This window comes from Heterodontus francisci, chromosome 24 (assembly GCF_036365525.1).
Source record: "Heterodontus francisci isolate sHetFra1 chromosome 24, sHetFra1.hap1, whole genome shotgun sequence".
Classification (NCBI taxonomy): domain Eukaryota; kingdom Metazoa; phylum Chordata; class Chondrichthyes; order Heterodontiformes; family Heterodontidae; genus Heterodontus; species Heterodontus francisci.
The window spans coordinates 44134108-44152154 of NC_090394.1; the positions used below are offsets into that span (position 1 = coordinate 44134108).

General features: G+C 50.0%; 1 protein-coding gene across 1 annotated transcript in view; it reads left to right on the forward strand.

The window, feature by feature from the left end:
- Positions 1–279: 279 nt before the first annotated feature.
- baiap3 (BAI1 associated protein 3) overlaps positions 280–18047 on the forward strand; it is a 155302-nt gene continuing 137534 nt past the window's right edge. Inside the window, exons 1-8 of the mRNA XM_068056087.1 lie at positions 280–397; positions 11060–11150; positions 11893–11970; positions 12174–12281; positions 13293–13352; positions 15275–15341; positions 16593–16806; positions 17630–17674. Coding sequence (XP_067912188.1) covers positions 300–397; positions 11060–11150; positions 11893–11970; positions 12174–12281; positions 13293–13352; positions 15275–15341; positions 16593–16806; positions 17630–17674 — 761 coding nt within the window. The 5' untranslated portion in view covers positions 280–299. The remainder of the gene's footprint in view (positions 398–11059; positions 11151–11892; positions 11971–12173; positions 12282–13292; positions 13353–15274; positions 15342–16592; positions 16807–17629; positions 17675–18047) is intronic.

Sequence of the window (18047 nt, forward strand, 5' to 3'; positions counted from 1 at the left end):
TCAGTACCCAAATGTTGTGTTTGTATTGGAGTGAACATACCGTGGGCTCTCAATGTGTGTAAAGTTGGGTGCCGAGGGCTGATAGTCTGTTAACTTGGTCTGTAATGGCACCAGTGTTGCACTGCAGGGTGGGTGGGCGGGCCACAGCTGGGCAGCATGATAAGTTTTTGGCACCATGCCAAGGGCACTCAACTGGTTCTGTTTCCTTAACTATTTTTATTTCTGTTATTCCTCATTAAGGTTTACAACACTTCCTGCAGCTCACTGAGTTCACTGTGGTGGAGTTAAGGCAGCGCGCAATGCAGCAGCTCCAGAGCCGTCACTCACTCCGCACTCGGACGACAGCCGGACCCTCCACTCTGGCAGAGGAAGCCCATGCCACTGCCCGTGACCCCAGGTAAGGGGGATCCTTAACCCAATCATCAGAGCCTTTCCCAAAGCTCAAATCTCCTTTGATCAATTTGCCTCCTTTCAGATATAAAAAGACAATGTAAGGGACCCTTTACTATACAGAGCACAAAATTTAATTAAAACTAATATTTTTGTTTTAATAATTATCGTGGGAATTGAGAAACTCTCAGGGATTGATGCTGGTCACTCACAGCAACTCCTCTGATTCCTGCCAAACACAAGGTTTTCCATCTCATTGACAAAGTGACCCAGAGAATTCCTGAACCAAAATCCCATCCCCACCTTCAGCACACTGGCAGCTACTCAGCCTCATGGGCACCACCTTCTGAGTGCCAATGACACAGGGCTGGAGAGTCAACCCTCAGCCCTTATCAGGGGAAATGGGTCAGCAGTCTGTATCCCGGTCCCCTGGATCGGGGGAGAGGTGGGTCAGCAGTCTGTATCCTGGTCCCTGGATCAGGGAAGAGGTGGGTCAGCAGTCTGTATCCTGGTCCCTGGATCGGGGGAGAGGTGGGTCAGCAGTCTGTATCCTGGTCCCTGGATCGGGGGAGAGGTGGGTCAGCAGTCTGTATCCTGGTCCCAGGATTGGGGGGGAGGTGGGTCAGCAGTCTGTATCCTGGTCCCAGGATTGGGGGGGAGGTGGGTCAGCAGTCTGTATCCTGGTCCCTGGATCAGGGAAGATGTGGGTCAGCAGTCTGTATCCTGGTCCCTGGATCAGGGAAGATGTGGGTCAGCAGTCTGTATCCCGGTCCCTGGATCAGGGAAGAGGTGAGTCAGCAGTCTGTATCCTGGTCCCTGGATCGGGGGAGATGTGGGTCAGCAGTCTGTATCCTGGTCCCCTGGATCGGGGGAGAGGTGGGTCAGCAGTCTGTATCCCGGTCCCTGGATTGGGGGGGAGGTGGGTCAGCAGTCTGTATCCTGGTCCCCTGGATCGGGGGAGAGGTTAGTCAGCAGTCTGTATCCCGGTCCCTGGATCAGGGGAGAGGTGGGTCAGCAGTGTGTACCCCGGTCCCTGGATTGGGGGGGAGGTGGGTCAGCAGTCTGTATCCCGGTCCGTGGATCGGGGGAGAGGTGGGTCAGCAGTGTGTACCCCGGTCCCTGGATTGGGGGGGAGGTGGGTCAGCAGTCTGTATCCCGGTCCGTGGATCGGGGGAGAGGTGGGTCAGCAGTCTGTATCCCGGTCCCTGGATCGGGGGGGAGATGGGTCAGCAGTCTGTATCCTGGTCCCTGGATCGGGGGGGAGGTGGGTCAGCAGTCTGTATCCCGGTCCGTGGATCGGGGGAGAGGTGGGTCAGCAGTCTGTATCCCGGTCCGTGGATCGGGGGAGAGGTGGGTCAGCAGTCTGTATCCCGGTCCCTGGATAGTGGGAGAAGTGGGTCGGCAGTCTGTATCCCGGTCCCTGGATCGGGGGGGAGGTGGGTCAGCAGTCTGTATCCCGGTCCCTGGATCGATGGGAGAGGTGTGTCAGCAGTCTGTATCCCGGTCCCTGGATCGGGGGGGAGGTGGGTCAGCAGTCTGTATCCCGGTCCCTGGATCGATGGGAGAGGTGTGTCAGCAGTCTGTATCCCGGTCCCTGGATCGGGGGGGAGGTGGGTCAGCAGTCTGTATCCTGGTAGCTGGATCGGGGGAGAGGTGGGTCAGCAGTCTGTATCCCGGTCCCCTGGATCGGGGGAGAGGTTAGTCAGCAGTCTGTATCCCGGTCCCCTGGATCGGGGGAGAGGTGGGTCAGCAGTCTGTATCCCGGTCCCCTGGATCGGGGGAGAGGTGGGTCAGCAGTCTGTATCCCGGTCCCCTAGATCGGGGGAGAGGTTAGTCAGCAGTCTGTATCCCGGTCCCTGGATCGGGGGAGAGGTTAGTCAGCAGTCTGTATCCCGGTCCCCTGGATCGGGGGAGAGGTGGGTCAGCAGTCTGTATCCCGGTCCCTGGATCGGGGGAGAGGTTAGTCAGCAGTCTGTATCCCAGTCCCTGGATCGGGGGGGAGGTGGGTCAGCAGTCTGTATCCTGGTCCCTGGATCTGGGGGGAGGTGGGTCAGCAGTCTGTATCCCAGTCCCTGGATCGGGGGGGAGGTGGGTCAGCAGTCTGTATCCCGGTCCCTGGATCTGGGGGGAGGTGGGTCAGCAGTCTGTATCCCAGTCCCTGGATCGAGGGAGAGGTGGGTCAGCAGTCTGTATCCCAGTCCCTGGATCGAGGGAGAGGTGGGTCAGCAGTCTGTATCCTGGTCCCTGGATCGAGGGAGAGGTGGGTCAGCAGTCTGTATCCCAGTCCCTGGATCGAGGGAGAGGTGGGTCAGCAGTCTGTATCCCGGTCCCTGGCTCGAGGGAGAGGTGGGTCAGCAGTCTGTATCCCAGTCCCTGGATCGAGGGAGAGGTGGGTCAGCAGTCTGTATCCCGGTCCCTGGATCGAGGGAGAGGTGGGTCAGCAGTCTGTATCCCAGTCCCTGGATCGGGGGGGAGGTGGGTCAGCAGTCTGTATCCCAGTCCCTGGATCGGGGGAGAGGTTAGTCAGCAGTCTGTATCCTGATCCCCTGGATCGGGGGAAAGGTTAGTCAGCAGTCTGTATCCCAGTCCCTGGATCAGGGGAGAGGTGGGTCAGCAGTCTGTATCCCAGTCCCTGGATCAGGGGAGAGGTGGGTCAGCAGTCTGTATCCCGATCCCCTGGATCGGGGGAAAGGTTAGTCAGCAGTCTGTATCCTGGTCCCCTGGATCGGGGGAAAGGTTAGTCAGCAGTCTGTATCCTGGTCCCCTGGATCGGGGGAAAGGTTAGTCAGCAGTCTGTATCCCGATCCCCTGGATCGGGGGAGAGGTGGGTCAGCAGTCTGTATCCCAGTCCCTGGATCGGGGGAGAGGTTAGTCAGCAGTCTGTATCCCGATCCCCTGGATCGGGGGAGAGGTGGGTCAGCAGCCTGTATCCCAGTCCCTGGATCGGGGGGGAGGTTAGTCAGCAGTCTGTATCCTGGTCCCCTGGATCAGGGGAGAGGTTAGTCAGCAGTCTGTATCCCAGTCCCTGGATCGGGGGGAAGGTTAGTCAGCAGTCTGTATCCCAGTCCCTGGATCGGTGGGGAGGTGGGTCAGCAGTCTGTATCCCGGTCCCGGGATTTGGGGGAGAGGTGGGTCAGCAGTCTGTATTCCGGTCCTGGTGTCGGGGGGGAGGTGAGTCAGCAGTCTGTATCCCGGTCCCTGGATCGGGGGAGAGGTGGGTCAGCAGTCTGTATCCCAGTCCTGGTGTTGGGGTGGAGGTGGGTCAGCAGTCTGTATCCCGGTCCCGGGTGTCGGTGGGGGAGGGAGGTGGGTCAGCAGTCTGTATCTCGGTTCCCGGGGTGGGGCCAAGAGGAAGTGGGTCAGCAGTCTGTATCCGGTGGGGGGGGGGGGGGGGGGGGTCGGGGCTGGTGTCGGAGGTGGGTCAGCAGTCTGCATCTTGGAGAGGGAAAGAGCACAAGGCTCCATGACATTGATTCTGTGCCCCCTTTATGATGTCCCGGGTGCCTGACCAGGCTGGAGGGGGAAGTGGGTGGTTGAGTGCTCGTGTCTGCAGCTGGCACTGATGATGGACTGTTATGCATATGAGGTGGAAAGGGGCTGAAGGCTTCCACCACCACATTTTTCTCGGTGTGTTTTACTGCGCCCAGGTTCAGTGCCATGAACAGGGGCTGCTGGGAGGGTTTGTACTCGGGGTTGGAGGTTGCTTTACAGAAGCAGGCAGGAGACCTCAAAGATGTGGTCCATTTTTGCAGCCAAAAGCCTCAGTGCGTTGACTCCAGATATACTGGCAGCAGCTGCACCTTCTTGCAGATGGTGCATGCTGGAGACCGCCTGCCTGTCTGGCACCTGGGATGGGAGGAAACAAAATTGTCCTAGCCCATCCTGCAGATAATTTCCGAATTTCAGCCTCTCCGGTAACCTCCATTCTCCAAACAGATAATTATCCAGCTCCTTTTTGAAAGCATTGAGTGACACAACATTAACACCTTTTGTGGAGATCCTGTTCGCTGTTGGGGGTTGTTGTTGGGTTTTGCAGCGGGGGTGGTGGGAGAGGTGGTGTATGCGGTGGGGGGGATTCTTTAAATCTCTTGTCTCTTTTGAGGCTTCTAAACTTTAACATTGGCGTCTGCACATTATTCTTGACTCTGCCTCTGTGAATACCCTGGGGATGTTTTCCTTTGTCAAAGATACTTTATCTAAAGTCAAATTGTTGTTGCTATTGTATCTGTCTTCACCTGTAAATTACATAGCCACCCAGACACTGACATGATTCACTAATGTCCTTCAGGGGAGGGTATCTGCAACCCCTACCCAGTCTGACCTACCTGCGACTCCAGGCCCATACTAAATGATTGACCCCTTAATTTCCTCAGGACAACGAGGCATGGGCAATAAATGTGTCAATTGTTGTGAAGTAAACACAGCCTGAGGTCACTCAGAGTTTAGTTGTTAATTGGTTAGGAAACATTGGGGATTGCAATTGCCAGTGACACCAATGTCCCAATAGGAAATATATATGAAAAAATCATCTACACTGTAGAATTTTAAAACCAGGGATAAAATTTTCCCTAGATCTTCATTTAGCACAGGTTCAATTGTATGAATCTCTCCTCATAAGTTTGATACTAAACCCATCTGAATCCCAACCTCTCCTCCAAATGACACAATGCTAATATATTTGGAACTTGTAACATGTCATTGCATTTTAGTTGCAGTGATGAAAGGTCAGTGTTCTGCTTTCTCAATACCTAAAACTCCACACTCATCCTTCCCACTAGCTTTGTAATTCAGTTTCTATTTCCTCATTACCCAGGGTCATTCTTCCTGTGTCTAAATTCTCTTTATTCAAACCCTAACTAGACCTAAAACACAGACATGTCTGGAGACAGAGGTAAATGGTTAGAATAAGATGTTGTTAGTGGGCTGTTACAGATTAATGGAAAGGCTCAGGCCAGCCTAGCTCTTGAGAGAAAACCAGGAAACGCGCAGGATCAGGGATAATGCTGGAAATCAGCAGGAACAGGCATGAGGCCTGGAAATCACCAGGATTAGGAATGGGGCTGGAAATCAGCAGGAATAGGAATGTGGCTGGAAATCAGCAGAATCAGGGATGGACACTGGGAAAAAAATATCAGAAAAGATACCAGACTCTGGGAACAGTTACTGGACACTGGGAAAAGATACCGGGCACTGGGAAAGTTATATACACAAGGATTGCATTTGAACTGCTGGGTAATGTTCTGTGGGACGTTCCTGGTGTTTGGGAAATGAGAGTCAACAAGAAAATGAGTGTCTGAAGGTCTGGTATGAATAACGCTACCTACAGAATTAATGACACGAAACACAAAAGTCCGAGTGTATCAGGCCTGTGTCCTCAGTACCTTGCTCTATGGCAGCGAGGCCTGGACAACATATGTCAGCCAAGAGCGACGTCTCAATTCATTCCATCTTCGCTGCCTCCGGAGAATACTTGGCATCAGGTGGCAGGACCGTATCTCCAACACAGAAGTCCTCGAGGTGGCCAACATCCCCAGCATATACACACTACTGAGTCAGCGGCGCTTGAGATGGCTTGGCCATGTGAGCCGCATGGAAGATGGCAGGATCCCCAAAGACACATTGTACAGCGAGCTCGCCACTGGTATCAGACCCACCGGCCGTCCATGACTCCGCTTTAAAGACGTCTGCAAACGCGACATGAAATCCTGTGACATTGATCACAAGTCGTGGGAGTCAGTTGCCAGCGTTCGCCAGAGCTGGCGGGCAGCCATAAAGACAGGGCTAAAATGTGGCGAGTCGAAGAGACTTAGTAGTTGGCAGGAAAAAAGACAGAGGCGCAAGGGGAGAGCCAACTGTGCAACAGCCCCGACAAACAAATTTCTCTGCGGCACCTGTGGAAGAGCCTGTCACTCTAGAATTGGCCTTTATTGCCACTCCAGGCGCTGCTTCACAAACCACTGACCACCTCCAGGCGCTTACCCATTGTCTCTCGAGATAAGGAGGCCCAAAAGAAGAATTAATGGGTGCACTTTTCGAATAAAAAGGACTGGGACAGCAGAGGCAGGATTGATCAAAACCAATAACAGACCAAGAGACTTGTGAGGATCACTGATGCAGCAACCTGAATCATTAGAACAAATGGATGAAGGGGAAGAAACCTGGTCCCAGGCGAGAATGATCGCAGTCACTGGTGGGTATGACTTCCTTTGAGAGGCACCAGAATCAGTGACCAGGGATAGTGACATGACGGGGTGTAAATTTACAACATATATAAACAATGGAAGCATTAGAAATAAGATGATGGAACTGAGGGTGTCGTGAACTATGACATAGTGGAAATATCAGAAACAGGATTTAATCCAGTGAATGAACATGAATCAAGTATTTAAGAGGGCAGAGTGGGCAGAATTCAACAACAGCTTGTATGCATATAGTGCCTTTAACATAGCAAAATGTTCCAAAGCGGTTCACAGGAGTTTCATGAAACAAAGCAACATAATAGGGCAGATGACCAAAAGCTTGGTCAAGGAGGTAGGTTTTAAGAAGCACCTAGAAGGAGGAAAGAGAAGTAGAGATAAGGAGAGGTTTAGGGAGGGAATTCCAGGGCTTGGGGTCTTGGCAGCTGAAGGCAGGAACGCCAATGGTGGAATGATTAAAATCAGTGTTAGGCAAGAGGCAAAAATTGGAGCAACACAGAGATCTCAAAGGGTGGTGGGCCGGAGGAGGTTACAAAGATAGGAAGGGACAAGGCCATGGAGTGATTTGAAAATAGCAATGAGAATTTTAAATTTGAAATGTTGTTTAACCAGCCAAGCAAGCTCAGAGGGCGAAGTGTGAACAGGGTTCGGTGCGGAGAGATCCCAGGGCTCTTTCTACCTGGGGAGATCCTGATTTTATCACCGTTCACTCTGTCTCTATGTTTCTGTCTCTCACTCTTTCTGCTTCTCATTGCTCTTTTACACTTCAATCCTCTCTCGCCCTGTCTCTTGTCTCTGTCTTTTTCTCTCTTTTCCCCTCCCTTCCCCTACAGTCCCTCTGTCCTCCTTTTTATCTCCTTCTGGCTGTGTGTGTGTCTTTCTTTTTCTGTATGCCTGTTTCTGTCTCCATCCCTTTGTGCCTCTGTTTTTCTCTTTCCCTCGCTGCGGCAGCAGCTGTAAACAATTAAATTGATTTTCTTCCTGCAGATTTTTGCTGACTTTATTGTTGAAAATTTATTCAAAACCCATGCCTGATTTTGAGTGTTGCAAATCCTATGAATCTGGCCATCAGGCTGATCCATAAGTGATGGTCTCCTAGCAACAGTTCAAGGTCCATGGTGATAAAAAATTTACCAACCATAACCAGAATCCCACTCGGAGGATCAACCTGCATCACGTGCCCCCCCCCCCCCCCCCACCCCACCAACCCGTGTATATCAAAACATTCTTCACATTTTAATAAATGTATAGTCCAAAATTTCTGTCTGAGACTGTTTGCTGAGTGATCCCTAAATACCCTCAGTAAACTCCAACCTGTGTCCAAATGGGGGTGTTTCAGTATTCAGTATGGGGATGGAAAGGTGGGCACTGTGTCTATATGGGGGTGTTAGTATTCATACAGGGGAGATTGTGTCCTGAACTGGGATGTCAGTATTCAGTACAGGGGAGGCTATGTCCTGAACGGGAGTGTCAGTATTCAGTACGGGGGTCTGTGTCCTGAATGGGGCTGTCAGTATTCAATACAGAGGAGGCTGTGTCCTGAACAGGTTTTTAAAAATTCTTTCATGGGATGTGGGCGTCGCTGGCAAGGCCAGCATTTGTTGCCCATCCCTAATTGCCCTTGAGAAGGTGCTGGTGAGCTGCCTTTATGAACTGTTGAATTTCATCTGGTGCGGGTACACCCACAGTGCTGTTAGGAAGGGAGTTCCAGGATTTTGATCCAGTGACAGTGAAGGTACTGCGATATAGTTCCAAGTCAGGATGGTGAGTGGCTTGGAAGGGAACTTGCAGGTGGTGGTGTTCCCATGCGCCTGCTTTCCTTGTCCTTCTAGGTGGAAGAAGTCGTGGGGTTTTTTTTAGTCATTCAGGGAACGTGGGCGTTGCTGGCTATGCTGGCATTTATTGCCCATCTCAAACGCCCAAATCAATGGTGGAATGATTAAAATCAGTGTTAAGCAAGAGGCCAAAATTGGAGAAATGCAGAGATCTCAGAGGGTGGTGAGCCAAAGGAGGTTACAGAAATAGGAAGGGACAAGGCCATGGAGCAATTTGAAAATAACAATGAGTATTTGAAATCTGAGGTGTTGTTTAACCAGGCACCAATGTACGCCAGTAAGCACAGAGGGTGAAGTGTGAACAGGGTCCGGTGCAGAGAGATCCCAGGGCTGTTTCTACCTGGGGAGATCCTAATTTTATCACCGTTCACTCTGTCTTTATGTTTCTGTCTCTGTCTTTCTCTCTTTTTGTTTCACTGCCCTTTTTCACTTCATTCCTCTCTCGCCCTCTCTCTTGTCGCTAATTGCCTTGAGAAGGTGGTGTTGAGCTGCCTTCTTGAACCACTGCAGTCCATATGGGGTAGGTACACCCACTGTGCTGCTAGGAAGGGAGTTCCAAGATTTTGACCCAGTGACAGTGAACGAATGACGATGTAGTTCCAAGTCAGGATGGTGTGTGGCTTGGAGGGAAACTTGCAGGTGGTGGTGTTCCCATGCATTTGCTGTCCTTGTCCTAGAAGGTGCTGTTGAAGGAGGCGTGGTGAGTTGCTGCAGTGAATCTTGTCGATGGTACACACTGCTGCCACTGTGTGTCCGTGATGAAGGGAGTGAATGTTTAAGGTGGTGAATGGGTTGCCAATCAAGTCCTGGATGGTGTCAAGCTTCCTGAGTGGTGTTGGAGCTGCACTCATCCAGGCAAGTGGAGAATATTCTATCACACTCCTGACTTGTGCCTTGTAGATGGTGGACAGGCTTTGGGGAGTCGGGAGGTGGGTTACTCGGCGCAGAATTCCCAACCTCTGACCTGTTCTTGTAGCCGCAGTATTTATGTGGCTGCTCCAATTCAGTTTCTGGTCAATGGTAACCCCCAGTATGTTGATAGTGGGGGATTTAGTGATGGTAATACTGTTGAATGTCAAGGGGAGATGGTTAGATTCTCTCTTGTTAGAGATAGTCATTGCCTGGCACTTGTATGGTGAAAATTTTACTTGCCACTTATCAGCCCAAACCTGAATGTTGTCCAGGTCTAGCTGCATACAGGCACAGACTGCTTCAGTATCTGAGGAGTTGCAAATGGTACTGAACATCGTAGAATCATCAGCGAACATCCGCACTTGTGACCTTCTGATGGAGGGAAAGTCATTGATGAAGCAGCTGAAAATGGTTGGGCCTAGGACACTACCCTGAGGAACTCCTGCAGCAATGTCCTGGGGCTGAGATGATTGGCCTCCAACAGCCACAACCATCTTCCTTTGTGCTAGGTATGACTCCAACCAGTGGAGTTTTCCCCTGATTCCCATTGACCCCAGTTTTGCTAGGGCTCCTTGATGCGCACTCCGTTAAATGCTGCCTTGATATCCAGGGCAATCACTCTCACCTCAACTCTTGGGTGCAGCTCTTTTGTCTATGTTTGGACCCAGGCTGACCCTAGTGAGGTCAGGAGCCGAGTGGCCCTGGCAAAACCCAAACTGAGCATCGGTGAGCAGGTTATTGCTGTTTAAGTGCCGCTTGATAGCACTGTCGACAACACCTTCCATCACTTTGCTGATGATCGAGAGTAGGTTGATGGGGCGTTAATTGGCCGGGTTGGATTTGTCTTGCTTTTTGTGGATAGGACATAACTGGGTAATTTTCCACATTGCAGGGTAGATGATAGTGTTGTAGCTGTACTGGAACAGCTTGGCTAGGGGTGCGGCTAGTTCTGGAGCACAAGTCTTCAGTACTACAGCCGGGATGTTGTCAGGGCCCATAGCCTTTGCAGTATCCAGTGCCTTCAGTCATTTCCTGATATCACGCGGAGTGAATCGAATTGGCTGAAGTCTGGCATTTGTGATGCTGGGGAATTCAGGAGGAGGGCGAGATGGATCATCCACTCGGCACTTCTGGCTGAAGATGGTTATGAATGCTACAGCCTTTTCTTTTGCACTGATGTGCTGGGCTCCCCCATCATTGAGGATGGGGATATTTGTGAAGTCTCCTCCTCCTGTTAGTTGTTTAATTGTCCACGAACATTCATGACTGGATGTGGCTGGACTGCAGAGCTTTGATCTGATCTGTTGATTTTGGGATCACTTAGCCCTGCCTATCGCATGCTGCTTCCATTGTTTGGCATGCAGGTAGTCCTGTGTTGCAGCTTCACCAGGTTGGCACATCATTTTTAGGTATGCCTGGTGCTGCTCTTGTCACGCTCTGCTGCACTTCTCATTGAACCGCGGTTGATTCTCCTGGGTAATGGTAGAGTGGGGGATATGCCGAGCCATGAGGTTACAGATTGTGTTTGGGGTTGTCAGTATTCAATGTGGGGGGCTGTGTTCTGAACGTGGGTGTCAGTATTCAGTACAGGGGCAGGTTGTGTCTATATGGGGGTGTCAGTATTCAGTACAGGGTCTGTATTGGTGGTCCATCAATCTGCAGCGTGTTTGTGAAGCCTCTTCCAGCTCAGACAGTTTCAGAAAATATATTTTCTCTTTGCAACAGGACTGATGAAGGAGGTGATGGTGATTTTTTTGAAAAATTGACTGCCATTCAACGGAAGCAGGAGAGTATGCAGCGTCTAGACTACACACAGGTACAGTGCTGTCACTGCCCCTCACACAGCCGCAAAGCACCTGGTTAAATATTCAGTGGCCAGGCAGATTTCACTGCTCTAAGCTCCTGGATGTGATGGTGCCTCTACTAAGATTGTCCAGAGTGACTGCACTGTGATTACTCCCCACACACTGCTGTCCAGGGTGATAGTCACACTGGGGGTGGGGATGGGATTTTCTGGATGTGGTGCTGGGAGAGCTTGGGTTGGGAATATGGTTGCATAGGGTACAGGTGAGACACTAGATCAAAGGATCAGTATCCATGGTCAATGCTCATGGTCAGTGTCTGTTGTCAGTATCTGTGGTCAACATCTCTGGTAGGTGCCCATGGTCAGTGCCCATGGTCATTGACTGTACTCAGTGTCCATGGTCAGTGTCTGTGGTCAATGTCTGTGGTCAGTGTCTATGATTAGTGCCCGTGGTTGGTGCCTGTAGTCTGTGCCTGTGGTTAGTGCCCATGTTTAGTGTCTGCGGTTAGTGACCAGGCCACAGTTCTCTGGCAAGGCACGTCATAGACCAAGACGAGATGCTCCACTATCTGCAGAAGGTAATTCAGTCCCACATTGTAGCTGGAGGTGTAAAAACAGTTCCACGCCATAATTCCAGGTGTACAGGCAATCAGACACTGTAGCCCCAGGAGTATAGGCAGTCCAACAGTTCTCTGGGAATGGTTTTGAATTCCAATTGAAATGTAACAGTGTTTTTTTACCATGTTTGCTGCAGCCTCTGGGAGATGCCAGTGACTCTCTCCCTCCTCAAACAGATGGGCACCAGGACAAGCTGCGCATGTCATATGGAGAGGTAATGTCCACCTTTACCTTCAACAAGACTATGGTGTGACCGGGGTAAAGATGGAGGACTTGAGGATGGAGGTGTGGAAGGGGTGAGGGGTTGGGGACCAGTGGTTATGGAGTGAGAGGTGAGGGGGGGGGGGTTGGCTGATATTGGGACTGGCAACAGTGCAATGCTCTATTAGCTGATATGCTCTGTCTCTGTTTCTGTAGCTGCTGTTGCTATACGAGGATGTGCTATACACACTGATCCACCGAACCGGCGTCCCCTCCTCAATGCATGTCACAGACCAAGACGAGATGCTCCGCTATCTGCAGAAGGTAGTTCAGTCCCACACTGTAACCTCAGGTATACAGGCAGTCCCACACTGTAACCCCAGGGGTACAGGCAGTCCCACACTGTAATCCCAAGGGTATAGCTAGTCAAACACTGTAACCCCAGGGGTACAGGCAGTCCCACACTGTAACACCAGGGGTACAGGCAGTCCCGCACTGTAACCCCAGGGATGCAGGCAGTCCCACACTGTAACCCCAGGGGTGCAGGCAGTTCCGCACTGTAACCCCAGGGGTGCAGGCAGTCCCGCACTGTAACCCCGGGGGTACAGGTAGTTGCAGTTAGCCAAGCATCCACAGAATCTATGGATTCTGACATCGGGAAAGGGGGCGGGGCAACAGAGTGAGAAAGAAATACAGATAGAAGCAGAAAGATACCAAGACAGAGAGAAAGATGTAGACTTAGAGACAGGGAGAGGGAATGAGGCCCAAATTAGAGGCAATGTGGTAGATTTCAACTTCCCATTCAGGGATAAAACTGATGCTGGGGATCAAGCTCGTTGCTGACGTCACCTGATTTTAATTGTATTGACGTGGTGTCTATAATGGGGCTGATCCATGACTGTAGGTTCACATCTGGGCGGCAAGTGAAAAATCGGCACAATATATCTGTGTTTACAGAGCGAGGTGTGTGTGGCATGATTGTCCTTGCATTGCAATCATCCTGTTTCCCAGATTCCCACACTTCCATCATCCTTTCAGAACTTCCTCCCTGGATGGGATGGACTGGCAGTTTGAAAGTATTACACCTCAGGGCAGAGAATAGAGTGACATTAGCCAGAGTTCCTGCTGCTGACTCCTGCCAGGAAATGCATGGGCATCAATGTCAGGAGAAGACAGGATTGTGCTCAGCTGTGATGCCCCTGATAGTTGAATATGCTCACTGCCTAGGTCCACACCTGAAGAGTGGTTGTCTGGGCAGGGACAATGAATCAGTGCGTTCTGTGTATAATTACATGTTCAGAGTGCGAGAGGGTGATGTGATTTTCAATTTTGCAGGTCTTCAAGCTTGACGTGAGTGACTATGAAGCTGTGATGCACAGAGTGAAACGGGCGAAGGTAAAGCTGTCACCAGGGGTTGGAACTCAGCGCTGGTGGGGGGGTGCCAGGGTTGGTGTGGGGTGTCCCTGACACAGCAAACCTGCTACTCCAATACAATCAGGAGAGAAATTCCCAATAAAACCTTTCCCAGTATTCCCAGCAAACCTGTTCTGCAACCATCGTAAGGAAGCTTCACTCAGTTGGTCTGTTACATATTCTACCTGTTTTCAGTTTGAAAAGATTTACACCTCCTGATTTACACGCCTCGATTTACACCCCTCGATTTACACCCATTGATTTAAAACCCTGATTTAGATGCTGATTCCCATCCTCCCTCAATTTACCTTCCTCTCTATGCTGGCTGGGACAGTTATTCTCGGCTCCAATCTGTAGATCACAGGTACTCTAGATTGGTGATGTTTCACTGAACCCTGCCTTATCCCCTTATGTCTTCTGCTTGATATTTAGCGTGGGGGCTTATTTGAATGGTTGGGGCAGACCACCCCTGCAACCCCCCCAACCCCGATGACATGGAGGGGCGGGCGGTCCATCCCCGTCAACAGCATCAGGTGCCACTGCGCAGGCCATTTTTAAAGGGCTTCAGGCCCTAAATTGCAATTTCAATTTTTAAAGAGATAGTGAGTTAAAATAGATTCGAAAAAATCAAATAAATATTTCCAGCCCCTCTCCCACCACCCCCCCACCCCCATAACCATATAATTCATTCTTTGCCCTTCCTCCCCACGAAATACTTACCTTGTGCACTTGAACATCCCCCCCATCCCCCAACTTCATATACTATGCACTTTACCCCTTCCCACCATCCCCAACACCAATCGGAAGAGTTTGACCCCGCTCCTACCCCACCCCTCCCCCACTGAAATACTTACCTGCTCCCCCCTCTCCACCAGTGTTATGCCTCAGATCTCCGGACGGAGATCCAAAGGCGCAGGAGTGCCGGCCACCAGTAACAATATCGGAGCGGAACGGACAACGGGAGTGGGTAAGTCATTAATTTCTTCATTTGCATTTTTTAAAATATGTAATTTTGGCTCCCTTCGCCGAGCGGCAGAGGGAGCCGCCATGAGGCCTCGCTGCTGCTGGCAATATGGGGACGGGCCTTCCTGGCATCGGGGAGCTTGGCGGGCATCTCCCAAAGGCATTTTCCAACCCTCCCCCACCCCCTCGCCACGACCCCCGACATCAGGGGGACGGTAAACCCAGCCCAGTGTTTCAGCTGAAACCTAACCAGTGTTTTTTTTTAGAGATTTAGCATAACATCCTTACTTTTTTACTCTATTCTCTGTTTATAAAGCTAAGAATCCCATTGGCATTTTAACAGCAGGTCTCTATATTCCTGCACCTCCTTTAAAATTTGCCATTTATTTTATATTGCCTCTCCTCATTCTTCATATCAGTTCATACTTCTCTGCATTAAATCTGTGCTGTGAATCTGCCCCTTTTACCAGTTTGTTTATATCCTCCTGAAGTCTTACTACTGCCTCCCTCATTGCTTACCATATTTCCAAGTTTTGTAACATCTGCAATCTTAGTATACCCAATTCCAGGTCATTAATATAGATCTCACAAAGACATTAATGTAAAGAAGACATCTCAGAACTGTGTGGGATAGACAGCAGGAACCTGCAACAGTAAGCCAGCTCTGCTGAAAGTTCTCGATCCAAGACGTGGCTGTCTTGCCTGCCTTCAGTTACTGAGGGCCCTGTTGTGTACAAGCAGTAGTTTCTGGTTTTACCAAATATCAGATAAAAATATGGAAAGTATAGTTTATCTTATTTGGTGATTTGTTTTAAGCGCTGGTTTGTACATCAGCTCTTCATTCCCTCTCATATTGGTGCAGAATGGGGAGGATGTCTTGCCATTTTCCTGTGCTAAACCCCTGGCTGTTCTAAATGACTGTTTCCTTATGTCTCTTGCAGGTGCCCTCCTGCTCCCTGAAAGTGACCATCGTAGAGGCAAGAAACCTGCTGGCCAAGGATGCCAATGGTGAGTAACCCAAGCTTCCTGTCTGGCGGAAGCCCTGTGACATGGCCCTGTGTTCATCTCCTGCCATTGTATATTAACCTTCAAGGGAGGAGAGATTCTGAGCCTGTCTGGGGAGGGAGCTTGTATATGGATCAAGTTTCACACTTCCTATGTTTTGGTTAATGAGGAAGGTTGTTTTTAAAGCTGTTTTCCTGTGGTCTTCGATCTTGGATTCTATCTTGTCCCACAGCTGCCATGTGTAATGAGTTCTTTTTATGTTTTCTGATGCAACATAAATGAGATGCGTGGAATTCAGTTGTTGAAGATCTCAAATAGGTTTATTAAACAGATAAACTAGTATACAGTACAGAGCTAACTATTTACAGAACTTGCTGTAGGACTCCAGCTTGTAGTCACATGACTGCATCCTGGTACTTAGCTCATTATCAAGATCTTACAGGGACATCACTCTTAAAGGCAATCACACAACAATAGGGGCTGAAATCAGAGATATTACTGTTTTTACACAGTAGCCAACATTGAACAAACAAGGCATTCAGGTAACTATACCGATCAGTCTGTGCATTAACACAGGTTTTTCTCCCTGCCCTCGTCCTCTCACTGATGTAACATCCCACAGGTGTTCAGTACCATCCACCACCTGTCCGAGTAGTCAATATTCAGCCTGAGCAGGAACACTGAGTGTCAACAAGCTATTCAACCATATGTGGAAACATCTGGAGGTGTTGGGGGGGTTAAAACTGTGTCGTGCTAATACCACACTGCATATTCCATTAATAAGTAATCATACAGAAACCGGACTGAGGAAATGTGTGAGTCAACCAATCAGTTTACTTCTCCATGGATCTATATGGCAGACTTGAGGGCCTGTGAACTGCGATCACACAGTTTACTCCATGATCCTAGTGATTACTCCATGATCCCGGTGATTATTTTATGATCTTGGTGAGTACACTAGGATCCCGATGTGTGTTCTGTGAATCCAGTGATTACTCTGTGATCCTGGTGTTTACACTGCAATCCCAGTCATTACTCTGTGATCCTGGTGATTACTCTGGGGTGATGGTGATTACTCTGAGATCCCGTTGAATTGCTCTGGCCAATATCAAGGTTTTAGGCACTCCTTCACCACTCCCCACTCCCCTCCGCCACTATCTCCCCTTTGGCTGAACAAGCGCCAACCACTGTTGAGTGGGCGTTGGTGCCAGGTTGGAGAGCCCACAAAACTTTCACTCTCTGATGTCTGTGCAGGCTTCAGTGATCCCTACTGTATGCTGGGAATCATGCTGGGACAGACTATGCGTGAGACCGAAGAGAAGAAGGAGCGGAAATTCAGCTTTAGGAAGAAAAAGGACAGGATGGAGAAGAAATCGAGCCTCAGAGAAGCACTTCCTGCCAAGTACATCCAGGTCACAAATGTCAAACCAAACACGTTGAATCCAGTGTGGAACGAGAGCTATGTGTTGTGAGTATTATGGTTGGTGCATGATGGGATAGCTGCACCTTCAGAGGGTCAGCACTGAGGGAGTGCTGCAATGTCGGAGGGTCAGCACTGAGGGAGAACTGCACTGTCGGAGGGGCAAAGCTGAGCAAGTGCTGCCTTGTGGAGGGTCAGTACTGATGGCATGCTGTGCTATCGGAGGGGCAGTATCTGAGGGAGACCTGCACTGTTGGAGGGGCGATACTGAAGGAGTTTTGCACTGCCAGAGGATCAGCACAGAGCCAGCACTGCAATTTCGGTGGGACAGTACTGAGGGAGCACTGCACAGTTGCAGGGTCAGCGCTGAGGGAGAGCTACACTGTCAATGGGTCAGTAATGAGGGAGTGCTACACTGTCATAGGGTCAGCGCTGAGGAAATTCTGCACTGTAGGAGAGGCAATGCTGAGGGACACTGCACAGTCAGAGGGTCAGTACTGAGGGAGCGCTGCACTGTTGAAGGTGCCATCTTTCCAATGATTCGTTAAACAGAGGCCCTATCTCAGGTGGATGTAAAAGATCCCATGGCTCTATTCTGTAGAAGAACAGTGGAGTTATCTTGGTGTCCTGGCAAACATTTATCCCTCAATCAACATCAGTAACTAAGAATGCTTTGCTATATGTGGGATCTTGCTATGCACAAATTGGCTGCCGCAATTCCTGTATTACACCCGTGACTAAACTTTAAAAATGGTTCCTTGGCTATAAACACTTCAGGAAGTCCTGAGGTCATGAAAAGCTCTGTAGATGTATCTTCTATCTTTCTTTCTTTATTTAATGGATGATTTCCCATTTATTCCCTGTTTCACAGTGAGTTGGATGATATTCACAGTGACCAGCTCCATCTTGATATCTGGTGAGTGTTGCTGTCCTGGCTGTATTTTTACTATCGTATTTTTCATGTTCTGTTTCTATTTTCTGTTTTCTTTCTCTCCCTTTCGCACTCTCTCACTCTGTCTCTCTCACCCTGTCCTTTCTTTCTCTCCCCTCTGTCTCTCCATCTCCCTCTCTCACTCTGTCTGTCTCTCTCTTTCACTGTCTCACCTATCTATAGAGATGGAATGAGTAAAGGAGAGATTGGAGAGATTGCAATTCTAATTGTGAGGAATGATTCCCCCTCCCCTCCCCTTCTCCATCCAAAACTGACCTGAACAGCCAGCATGGTTCTCTCTCAATTTTGATTGTTTGGGGGCCATGTTTTGTGATATCAGGGCACAGTGCTGGACCAT